Below are 12,500 nucleotides of genomic sequence, written 5' to 3' on the forward strand. Positions count from 1 at the left end.
ATGGAGCCGGAGGCTTTTTGGAGCCGACCTCTAGTGGCACTCGCTGGTATTGCAGCTGAAGACACTTCTGGATCAGAACCATTTTACAGACCTGAAGCTACGAACTCTTTTATATCCAGTCTGTGGTTTTACATCCAGTCTGTAGTTTTATATCCAGTCTGTAGTTTTACATCCAGTCTGTGGTTTTACATCCAGTCTGTGGTTTTATATCCAGTCTGTGGTTTTATATCCAGTCTGTAGTTTTATAAACAGTCTGTGGTTTTATAAACAGTCTGTAGTTTTAGATCCAGTCTGTAGTTTTAGATCCAGTCTGTGGTTTTAGATCCAGTGTGGTTTTAGATCCAGTCTGTGGTTTTAGATCCAGTCTGTAGTTTTAGATCCAGTCTGTGGTTTTAGATCCAGTCTGTGGTTTTAGATCCAGTCTGTGGTTTTAGATCCAGTCTGTAGTTTTATAACCAGTCTGTAGTTTTATATCCAATCTGTGGTTTTAGATCCAGTCTGTAGTTTTTATATCCAGTCTGTAGTTTTAGATCCAGTCTGTAGTTTTAGATCCAATCTGTGGTTTTAGATCCAGTCTGTGGTTTTAGATCCAGTCTGTGGTTTTAGATCCAGTCTGTGGTTTTATATCCAGTCCTGTAGTTTTATATCCAGTCTGTAGTTCTATATCCAGTCTGTAGTTCTATATCCAGTCTGTAGTTTTATATCCAGTCTGTAGTTCTATATCCAGTCGTAGTTTTAATCCAGTCTGTAGTTTTATATCCAGTCTGTAGTTTTATATCCAGTCTGTGGTTCTATATCCAGTCTGTAGTTTTATATCCAGTCCTGTAGTTTTATATCCAGTCTGTAGTTTTATATCCAGTCTGTAGTTTTTATATCCAGTCTGTGGTTCTATATCCAGTCTGTAGTTTTATATCCAGTCTGTAGTTTTATATCCAGTCTGTAGTTTTATATCCAGTCTGTGGTTCTATATCCAGTCTGTGGTTCTATATCCAGTCTGTAGTTTTATATCCAGTCTGTGGTTCTATATCCAGTCTGTAGTTTTATATATCCAGTCTGTAGTTTTATATCCAGTCTGTGGTTCTATATCCAGTCTGTGGTTTTATATCCAGTCTGTAGTTTTATATCCAGTCTGTAGTTTTAATATCCAGTCTGGTAGTTTTATATCCAGTCTGTAGTTTTATATCCAGTCTGTGGTTCTATATCCAGTCTGTAGTTTTATATCCAGTCTGTAGTTTTATATCCAGTCTGTAGTTTTATATCCAGTCTGTAGTTTTATATCCAGTCTGTAGTTTTATATCCAGTCTGTAGTTTTATATCCAGTCTGTGGGTCGGACCGCTCCAGTCCTCCCTCTCACACAGAAGGAAATCAAACTCCTTCAGTTGTTCTTTCTGAAACATGCCCCTCCCCCTCCTGTCCCCTCCCCCTCTCTCCATCTCCTCCCCCCCCCTCCTCCTCCTCCTCTCCCTCTCCCCTCCTCCCCCTCCCCCTCTCCTCCTCCCCTCCCCCTCTCTCCATCTCCTCCCCCCCCCCTCCTCCTCTCTCCCTCTCCCTCCTCCCCTCCTCCCCTCCCCCTCTCCTCCTCCCCTCCCCCTCTCTCCATCTCCTCCCCCTCCTCCTCCCTCTCTCCCCTCCTCACCCCTCCTCCACCCTCCCTCCTCTGATGCCCTCAGGCAGTTCCATGTTATACAACACCTGTTTTTTTTTAGGGTGTCAACCAATCAAAAGGGCAACTTCCAACTGTCACAGGCGCCATGACACCAGGGTGTGAGCGCCAGCCTGGACTGTGATTGGTTTATCACTTTGGTTCAGGCTGAATTATGTTCTGGATGCATTTTCAATGAAGTTTTGTACAGACAATCACAGCTCAATGAAGATGTCACAGCTGTCCACTTCTCCCTGTTAGCATGTAGCTCAAAGTACTGCTGTGCTCACTGACCTTCATTACAGAGCTGCTAGCATGGCTGCACACTGACACACACACACACTCACACCACACTCACACTCACACACACACACACACACACACACACACACACACACACACACTCACACAACACTCACACACTCACAACACACACACACAGAGACACACACACACACACACACACACAGACACACACACACACACACACACACTCACACTCACACACACTCACACACTCACACACACACACACACACACACACACACACTCACACTCACACACAGAGACACACACCCACCAGGTGTTTTTTCATGAGAACACACTCCTCCATAGTTACAGGACCAGTGACTGCAGCACGGTGATCAGCCTTCCTGCTCTTTAACTCCACCAGTTAGCTCATGGACATGAGCTCATCTGTGGTTCTGCTCACCATCATCTACTATCATCATTTCATGGTTTTAATGTGAAATTTGATGCAGTCCCTGTTTTATAAAGTCTGAATATGGACATGGAGCTGACAGCAAGTCAAATCTGGGTCAACTGAAATGAAGCATGAATGAGTGAAGTGCTTCTGTCATCCTGCAGATGGAAGAACTACTGGATACGAGGAGTTCTGTCTCTCGCCATGATTTCAGGCTTCTTCCTCATCATCTACATGGGACCTGTCACTCTTATATTAGTGGTAAGTGATGCTCTGACGTGTTAACTCTGTTTCTAGTTCATTATTTTGTTTTTTTGAGTTATGTTAACGTCTTGTATTTTCAGGTCATGACTGTCCAAATCAAGTGCTTCCAAGAAATCATCACCATCGGCTACAGAGTCTATCACTCCTACGAGCTGCCCTGGTTCAGGACGCTGAGCTGGTGAGAACAGACTTCACATTCATCAGCAGATACTGGAGTTACTCTGTCACCTGAATGGAGGTTTCCCTTTAAAGGGCGACGCTGCACAATTTATACTTTAAATCATGCTCTTGTCTTAACATGGCAGCGTGATTGACAGGATAGAGTTGGGTGATTCTCTTCGTTGTCACAGATACATGAGCAGGAACATACATGACGGACACTCATTGAAGGTTTTGGGGTCACACCAGTATCACGGATACAGGAAACATCTGTTGTATATGTTCTGTTAAATATCTACCATTATACAACCAGTAGCTCTGCCCCAAAGATGTGATTGGTCAAATCCTCATGACATCACATCCTGCTCATCACTAGAAATATCTTTGTTCATCAGATATCTTTGTTTGTCAGATATCTTTGTTTGTCAGATATCTTTGTTCATCAGATATCTTTGTTCGTCAGATATCTTTGTTTGTCAGATATCTTTGTTCATCAGACATCTTTGTTCATCAGATATCTTTGTTCGTAAGATATCTTTGTTTGTCAGATATCTTTGTCAGATATCTTTGTTCATCAGATATCTTTGTTCGTCAGATATCTTTGTTCGTCAGACATCTTTGTTCGTCAGACATCTTTGTTCATCAGATATCTTTGTTCGTCAGATATCTTTGTTCGTCAGACATCTTTGTTCGTCAGACATCTTTGTTCATCAGACATCTTTGTTCATCAGATATCTTTGTTCGTAAGATATCTTTGTTTGTCAGATATCTTTGTCAGATATCTTTGTTCGTCAGATATCTTTGTTCGTCAGATATCTTTGTTCGTCAGATATCTTTGTTCGTCATATCTTTGTTCATCAGATATCTTTGTTCGTCAGATATCTTTGTTCGTCAGATATCTTTGTTCATCAGATATCTTTGTTCTTCAGATATCTTTGTTTGTCAGATATCTTTGTTTGTCAGATATCTTTGTTCATCAGACATCTTTGTTCATCAGATATCTTTGTTTGTCAGATATCTTTGTTTGTCAGATATCTTTGTTCGTCAGATATCTTTGTTCGTCAGATATCTTTGTTTATCAGATATCTTTGTTCATCAGATATCTTTGTTCCAACCAGACTGAACTAGCTGATCAGTTTAGTGTTTCTATTTTTCTGTATTTATTCAGTTGGAGACTAGAAATCCTCTCTGTTGCTAGGGTGGTTGCTAAGGGTCCGACTACTTCCTGGAGTAGGAAACATTACGTACGTTACATAAGAGTTTACTGACGGGACTGATTGTTTTCCAGTCTTTAGTCATACCCTGTGTGTTGCCATGGAAACGGAGATCACTAACAAAAAGTTTTATATTTTGAGAGCGAATGGCCCCTCTATGAACACATGTAGATGACATGTTATATTTAGATGTTAACTTGTTGTATAATTGCAATATTACAATCGAGGGTTCTTTAACGTCATTATTGTCGTAATAATCCCCAGACTGTCGCTCCAACCTTGTTTTCTTCACTCTGTTAGTCTGGAAACTCTCTGAAGGTCCATTCTGAAGTACGGACCAATCAGTGACTAGTGGGCGTGGTTAAACATGATAAAATTTAAGTTGAGCCTTTTTTTTTTTTTTAACATGTAGTTGTAGCGACGGTAGAGTTTCAGTTTCTCTGTCCATCCACACGGCTGCTCACGGACCAATCAGCACGCAGCTCTATCCGTCCACACAGCCGGTCACGGACCAATCAGCACGCAGCTCTATCCGTCCACACAGCCGGTCACGGACCAATCAGCACGCAGCTCTCTGGCCGCTCACTCTGTGTCCCAGGTGACACTAAAATATCTCCAAACTCTCTACGGTCCACACTGAGCCTGACTTGCAGTCATAGACAGGCAACACTTCACCAAACTCTGCTGCTCCTTCAAGAAACACACACTGACCTGCACGGTGCCTCGTTTACCACACACACACACACACACACACACACACACACACACACACACACACACACACACACACACACACACACACACACACAGGACGTGACAGCAGCTCAGAGCAAAGATCACTGCCATGTTGGAAGTGAATGAAGGCTAATTGAAACATGCTGCTTTCACCAAGGCCACCAACACACACACACACACACACACACACACACACACACACACACACACACACACACACACACACACACACACACACACACAGCAGGTCAATGTTCAGTGGGAAGAAACACAGGTAGACAGATAAACCTGGTGATCCAACACATGCTGAACACAAACTAACCGCCTTTAAAATGCTGTTGTTTGTTTAATTTGATTTCTTTTCTATATTTTTATGTTCCTTTCTATCTGTTTTCATGTGAAACACAGATTTTCTTGCTGTGAAGCACTTTGAGCTGCATTTATTATATGAACTAAAGTTAGTTATTATTATTAACAGATTTCAGATTGAAACTCTCACAGTATAAATACACCATGCACCCTCCAAATACTGAGAATAATACAACATAAATGAAATGTAAACTAACTCCCTCTGTTTTCTCTGCTCAGGTACTTCCTGATCTGCGTGAACTACTTCTTCTACGGTGAGACGGTGGCGGACTACTTCGGCGCCCTGGTGCAGAGGGAGGAGCCTCTGCAGTTCCTGGCTCGTTACCACCGCTTCATCTCCTTCGCTCTGTACCTCGCAGGTCGGTCTCTGATGTGTGCTGCTTCCTCCAACATCACATTTCACACAGATAACGTTCCTGCAGAGGAAGCAGAGCCGATAGTCTCTTTCAGAATAAACTCACCTCTGAGTTCACAGACTGATTCCTCCGTTCCTCCACTGATAACACGCTTTACTGCAGCCGGCGGCCGTAAAAGAGCAAAGATGAAGCTTTTTATCAAGATACCCGTTAACTAATGATTCACATCCTGGAGCCCCGGTGAAGGACAAAATATCTGTGATTTTTCTACTTTTAATGAAACACATGCACCTGACATATGAAGGTGTTCTTGTGTTTATTATGCAAGCAAAAAAAACAAAACCGTTTTCTAAGCAGATTTCTCACTGCAAACAAAAATCAAGTTCGTAAGTAAAAATATATAAACTGAGAATATAATTATTTGCAGTGCAAACAACTTTTCTCTGAAAGTTTTGTTAGTTTTCAGAATTAAAACTTGCTTTCAAATCAAAAACCTGAGTTGAGTTGGATGTAGTGGGCGGGGCTTACACAGGAGACGGGAGTTTCTATTGGTGGATCAGCTGCCTCCTGTGTGTTGAGCTACATCAGAGGTCTGCTTACGTTATATCACTCTTTCCTCGTGAAATGCTTTAAAAGTGACGACTCGGCTTTCACTTTGGTTATATTTCACGTTGTCATGACGATCCCTTCTTTGAGCGCAAAGGTTTTAATTCTGTGAACAAAACTGAGCAAATTTGTTTGCAGTCCAAATAGTTATATTCTCAGTTTATATATTTTTACTTACAAACTTGATTTTATATTGCAGTGAGAAATTTGCTTCCAAAACTTGTTTTGCTGCATAATAAAGACGAAGAAATATATCTACATACTGATACTGCAGTTCAGTTCAACAGTAACCAGAGTTAGAAAGTGTTTATCGTGTTTTACTTATAAGCATCACTGGGGTCCTTTTACATGAACATTATAATCCAGAGATTTAAAGTTACTTGTTTTCCTGAATAATCTGCTCCAACATCATCCTATTTGAAATCGGGAACGAAATGTATTTTGTGATGCAGGTTTAAAACTTTTAACACCCACCAGCCTGAATACAGACTGAGTGGAACTTCAGATGCTCAATTTTCAATGTAGTTTTTGAACTTCTGCCTTGTTTGAGTAAAAAATAAATGATGGATGTTAAGGGGTTAAAAATGAGCCCACTGACTGCAGTTCATCACACATACAGTATGTTGGTGGCAGCATGAATGTTGGCCAATCACTAACCAGAAATTGCTGCACAGAAATGCCAGTTTTAGTAGTTTAGTTCAGAAACTCTAAAAATCTGTGTGTATGTGTGTTAGCTGAGTCCCAGTTTATTATAGAAAGTGCATCATATGTGTGTTTGTACATTTAATTAAAAATGAAAACAGCATCAGTCTGTTTTCAGTCTTCTCAGGTCGAGTAAAATGTGAAGTGTTGGAGGATGAAGATGTTTGTGTGAAGAAGTATTTCATTTGTTCTGTGTGGTTCATATTTTTAAATCTACCTTACACACGTTTTTTATTTCGTTTTTTAAGTTGGAGTAAAAACTGACAGCATGTCGTCTGCTCTTTCACAGGTTTCTGCATGTTTGTGCTGAGTTTAGTGAAGAAACATTACCGCCTGCAGTTTTATATGGTGTGTATCAGCCCAGTAACCACTTCCTGTTCTGCACCACACTAACCCGACTGCCCATCACCTGCGCTGCCTCCTGCTCTGTGTCCTCCTGAGAAAAGGCTGGGAAATGATTTCACATGCTGCTGTCGCCTCTGCAGAAGTTCGTTTCTCTTTTCTCCTGCTGTGAGATGCTGCTTCTTTTGGTACTCTGCATTATTCACAGATGATCTGTCCACGTGGACCAGAAGAAGTGAGTTGTTAAAAAGATAAAAAAAATCTCTTTTATAAGAGAAACCTGGCCAAGACGGCGGCCGTACAAATTCATAAACACAACACCACATAATATATAAAATCCTCAATAAATCCCGGATGAATTCACGACTTCTGCAGTGGCTTCAGCTTCTCTTCATTCACATGCATCCGTTTGGCTTTTTCTGCCGTCGCTGTGCTTCACGTTTCTTTGGCCCGAACTGAATTTTCATATTAGCTTGTTTTACTAACAAATTCATGTAAAGTGTCACGAATGCAGATATTTCTTATTGAACTACATTATTAAGTTTAGAATAGGGATAAATCTGGTTATTACACAGCAATATTTTCTGTAATTATTGGGCACTTTATGAGCTCTTCTCAGTCTCAGCTGGTTCCATCGTGCTGCTGTTAGTTTGATTTTTGTAGGACATTTGAATCATTTTGTCACAAAGTTCTGCTTTCTAAATGATTATTTTAGCCCGACATGTTTGTCCACCTGCTGCCTGCCGTCACATGATTCTGCTGCGTCTCCATCCTCCTGCTGCTGCTCTGTCTCCGCCGTCCACCGCGTGTCCGTCTCTGTTTCTGACTTTGAGCAGGCTGGGCTACATTCCAGTGCAGTGACACTGTAGTGTTTGTGTTTGTGTTTGCCATTCCAGTTTGCTTGGACCCATGTGACCCTGTTGATTGTGGTAACTCAGTCCCACCTTGTCATTCAGAACCTGTTTGAAGGAATGATCTGGTAAGCCAGAGGAACCTGCCCTTCTGTCTCTCACTATTGTTGCATATGCGTCATATCATAAGTGTGTTCTCTCTGTTGTGGTGCCTTTTTGAACTTTGATTAAAGCAGTAGAAACGTGACCCGAGGCGACAGTGGTTTTACAAATCAGTCACAAACAAAGCTTACTCTGTTTTAATGAGCTCCTCTAAGATTAAAATAAGTCATTCTCTTTCTATTTTAATACATTAAAGTACCAGATTTAGATTCTTGTGTACCCCCTCCCCCCTCCCCCACCTGACATCACAGCTGAACTTCCTGTTTCATCGCAGGTTCATTGTCCCCATCTCTATCGTCATCTGCAACGACATCATGGCCTACCTGTTCGGGTTCTTCTTCGGGAGGACTCCTCTCATCAAGGTGAACCCAACGATGTCATCTGAATATTATGTTGTTCACACTGAGATCTGTTCTGGTTCTGAGTCTGAAGTGGATTAAAGTCAGAACCTCTGAAGCCCTTTAACTTAATCTTGGAAAGTGTTTCTGCCCCAAATGTTTACAAGTAAATAGAGCGCGAGATTACCTGGTTAACCTGTGCAGCATCAGTGGTGACGTGTCAGACTCAGGAGACCCAGAAGAGTTGTCCTGTTCTATTTTCCATCTGTCCTTCGTACACCTCCAGATGTCCCCCGAGGATCCGATAGATGTGACGAACAAATGTCAGAAAAACAAACGGATGAGTTCGACTCCTCCAAATATTCTCATCCTCCTTTCCGCCATTCAACAGAAAACTGTTTTCTCAACAGCCTGAATGGACAGACAGAATTACAGTCAGGCAAACTGTCCAATGACCTGAACTGTCTGAAACCAAGCAGCAAAACTGGGACTGAAAAATGAAGTGGTAAAATCTGCAGTTCCTCAAGTGGCCTTTCGAGTTTGGCTCCAAAAGCGAGTCGGTCCCGACCTCAGACTGGATATAAAAGAGTTCGTAGCTTCAGGTCTGTAAAATGGTTCTGATCCAGAAGTGTCTTCAGCTGCAATACCAGCGAGTGCCACTAGAGGTCATCTCCAAAAAGCCTCCGGCTCCATAGACTCCCATTCAACTTCTCTCATCAAATCCAAAGTGAATAAAATGTGTCCATCAGTTATCTCGGTGTTGTTAGCTAAAGTCACTCCTTCTTATTAGTTTTCTGGAGGTCCATCTGAAAATAATCCCTCATTCATTAGAAAAGAAGATTCAAGAAGACCTGTTTTTGGGGGCGTGTCTGTTTGATTGACAGGCCTGTGGTGCAGTCAGGTTACAGCTATCGGTGGGCGGGACGTAGTATCGTCAGGTTTCCGATCAGATCGGTCAGATCCACCGCTGGCTCCTCCCCCAGCTCGTCCAAATATGGTCACTTCCTGCTCCAAACCGCTCTGAACTAGCAAAGATGGTGACGGACAGAATCTGAACTGGAGGATTCATAACGTTCACAAACCAACGATGACGTCACTGCTGGTTGCTGATTGGTCAGGCTCGGCCAAGATGGCGTCGGTCAGCTGCTTGACCTTTAATCCTGATTCTCCACACAGACTCGACTCAGTGACTCTGAGCTGAGGTCAGTGAGGAGAAAAGAGTTTTATTTGAAGTCACAAGCAGTTTGTGGTGAAGCTGAGTAAAACCCTCATGTCATGTTGATGTTAAAGACGGCCTGTCCTCCCCCCACCCTCCATCCCCCTTTACCCCCGCAGCTCTCACCCAAGAAGACCTGGGAGGGCTTCATCGGAGGCTTTTTCGCCACCGTGGTCTTTGGCTTCATTGTGAGTTCCCTTCGCCTCCATCACATGGTCTGAACTTCCTTCGACACACTTTCTACGTCCTCAGGGAGGGAAAGTCTGTGAAGAGCAATTGTAAAATGAGGTTTGATATCTGCAGGAATACTAATGTAGATATGAAACAAAGACGTTTCTGAGTTGTTTCCCATCGTGCTTCCAGCTGCAGAGACAGTTTACATCACTCTGTCACACAAAACAATGATGAGTTTAACTTTTGTAATTTAACCTCAAACCAAACAGGACAGACGATTATTTTTAGATCAGTTCACGCTGTAGTCCTACATTGTACCACATGAACTATCTGTGATGAAGACGTGATCATGAGGACCTGATGTTGGTCCCTGTGTTGTGGTCCCTCAGCTGGCCTACCTCCTGTCTCAGTTCCAGTACTTCGTGTGTCCTGTGGGCTTCAACAGCGAGACCAACGGCTTCACGGTGGAATGTGAGCCGTCGGACATCTTCGTGATGCAGGAGTACACGCTTCCTGCTGTGGTGCAGAACACACTGAGATGGGTGAGACTGTCCTTTAATCTGAAGTACAAGAGATGATTCACATGAAATGTTTCAACATAAATAAAAATAAACCACACTTTTCATATTAAAGCCTGTTTTATCAGTTTTTATTTGAACACCATCACTGGGATGAATTCAAATCAGGCTTTTTGTTGTTAATTCATTGACATGTCAGTGTTTGTCTTGTTTTGCTTGCAGAAAACGGTGAACCTGTACCCCTTCCAGATCCACAGCATCTTCCTCTCCTCGTTCGGGTCGCTCATCGGACCGTTCGGCGGATTCTTCGCCAGCGGCTTCAAGCGAGCCTTCAAAATAAAAGTAAAGAGCTTCTCAGTATCAGTTTTTCAGTAGAGATTAAGTTTGTTTCACTATTACACCAGAAGAAGAGCAGCCACACCTCCAGCTGCAGGCTAGTTACACAAATCAGTTTAAGTCAACTGTTGCAGAAACTGGTTAAACCGCTCCGACCGTAGTGAAGAGATGAGATTTGATTTAAAGTGACAGATACGTCGGCTGTTTTTCACACAGCAGCACACACTCATCACGGCCATCTTCTCCTGGTGGACACTGAGGGGTTAAATCTTCAGACTTGGACTTCAAACAGAGTGGTAGAAGAGTCCTTTTGGAAATTGAAACAAAACAACAAGAAAAATGGTCCATAAAATACATTTGTAAAAATGTTTAAGAATGTTTTTGTAGTCTGGAAGAGCAGCTTTGGGAAAATAAAGCTATGTCTGGTTCAAACAGATTAAAAAAAGTTTAGTTTGTGAGCATCTGAGATACAGTTTTGTCATATTTACATAAATTCCTGAGACTTAAAAACTTATAAATAATTAACTTTGGAGAATTTCAGCTGTTGACACGGAGTGGTATCCCATTTCCTTAGTTTAAGATTTTAAGCCCCACCCCTTCCAGCTCCACTAGAGGACACTCCTAAGCAAGGGATGGGAAATGGGATGGGGCCTTAATGTTTATGTAGTCAGTGCCTGTGTAACACAGCTCCACCTAGTGGCAGGATGTGTTTAACAGCTGAGCTTCGAAAAATGCAGCATTAAACTACTAAACCACCCACATTTAATGATTCATCTTTATTTGATATATTAGTTATCAGTCTGAATCCTACCTGACATGTACCTATAATGCTGCTGTAGCGAAAAAATGTCCCCTTGTTGGATTAATAAAGGAACTATCTATCTATCTATCGACCTATCTATCTATGTATTTCATATTTCACCTGAGATGACTCTCTGATTTCTCCCTCAGGACTTTGCCAGCACCATCCCGGGTCACGGGGGCATCATGGACCGCTTCGACTGTCAGTACCTGATGGCCACCTTCACTCACGTTTATATAGCCAGCTTCATCAGGTAAGAGGATGAGTGGAGGTCAGATGGAGGTCAGATGGAGATCTGATGGGGGGGTCAGATGGAGGGTCTGATGGAGGGTCAGATGTAGGTCAGACGGAGGGTCAGATGGAGATCTGATGGGGGGATCAGATGGAGGGTCTAATGGAGGGTCTGATGGAGGTCTGATGGAGGGTCAGATGGAGGTCTGATGGAGGTTTGATGGGGGGTCAGATTGATGTGACCAGTTTTGTTTTCTTCGCATGTTTGTTGCATTTAAAAGAAAACCTACTGGTATTAAGCTCTCGTGCATGATATGATGACCATCGACATGATGACCATCTACATGATGACCATCGACATCATAACCATCGACATGATGACCATCGACATGATAACAATCGACATGACCATCGACATGATGACCATCGACATGGTGACCATCGACATGATAACAATCGACATGATGACCATCGACATAACAATCGACATGATGACCATCGACATGATGACCATCGACATGACCATCGACATTGTGACCATCGACATGATGACCATCGACATGACCATCGACATGATGACCATCGACATGATAACAATCGACATGATGACCATCGACATGATAACAATCGACATGGTGACCATCGACATGATGACCATCGACATGACCATCGACATGATAACAATCGACATGATGACCATCGACATGACCATCGACATGATGACCATCAACATGATAACAATCGACATGATGACCATCGACATGATGACCATCGACATG

At 42.5% G+C, this 12,500-nt stretch overlaps 1 protein-coding gene across 1 annotated transcript in view; it reads left to right on the forward strand.

Moving 5' to 3' along the window:
* The window catches only part of cds1 (CDP-diacylglycerol synthase (phosphatidate cytidylyltransferase) 1), a 36,490-nt gene that overhangs the window by 15,142 nt on the left and 8,848 nt on the right, over positions 1–12,500 (forward strand). The window contains exons 3-12 of the mRNA XM_069169298.1: positions 2,511–2,607; positions 2,691–2,788; positions 5,307–5,446; positions 7,041–7,099; positions 7,990–8,072; positions 8,381–8,468; positions 9,780–9,848; positions 10,224–10,376; positions 10,575–10,694; positions 11,640–11,743. Of these exons, the coding sequence (XP_069025399.1) occupies positions 2,511–2,607; positions 2,691–2,788; positions 5,307–5,446; positions 7,041–7,099; positions 7,990–8,072; positions 8,381–8,468; positions 9,780–9,848; positions 10,224–10,376; positions 10,575–10,694; positions 11,640–11,743 (1,011 nt within the window). The remainder of the gene's footprint in view (positions 1–2,510; positions 2,608–2,690; positions 2,789–5,306; positions 5,447–7,040; positions 7,100–7,989; positions 8,073–8,380; positions 8,469–9,779; positions 9,849–10,223; positions 10,377–10,574; positions 10,695–11,639; positions 11,744–12,500) is intronic.

This window comes from Embiotoca jacksoni, unplaced genomic scaffold (assembly GCF_022577435.1).
Source record: "Embiotoca jacksoni isolate LCO1_2020_lvr unplaced genomic scaffold, fEmbJac1.0.p SCAF_44, whole genome shotgun sequence".
Classification (NCBI taxonomy): Eukaryota; Metazoa; Chordata; class Actinopteri; family Embiotocidae; genus Embiotoca; species Embiotoca jacksoni.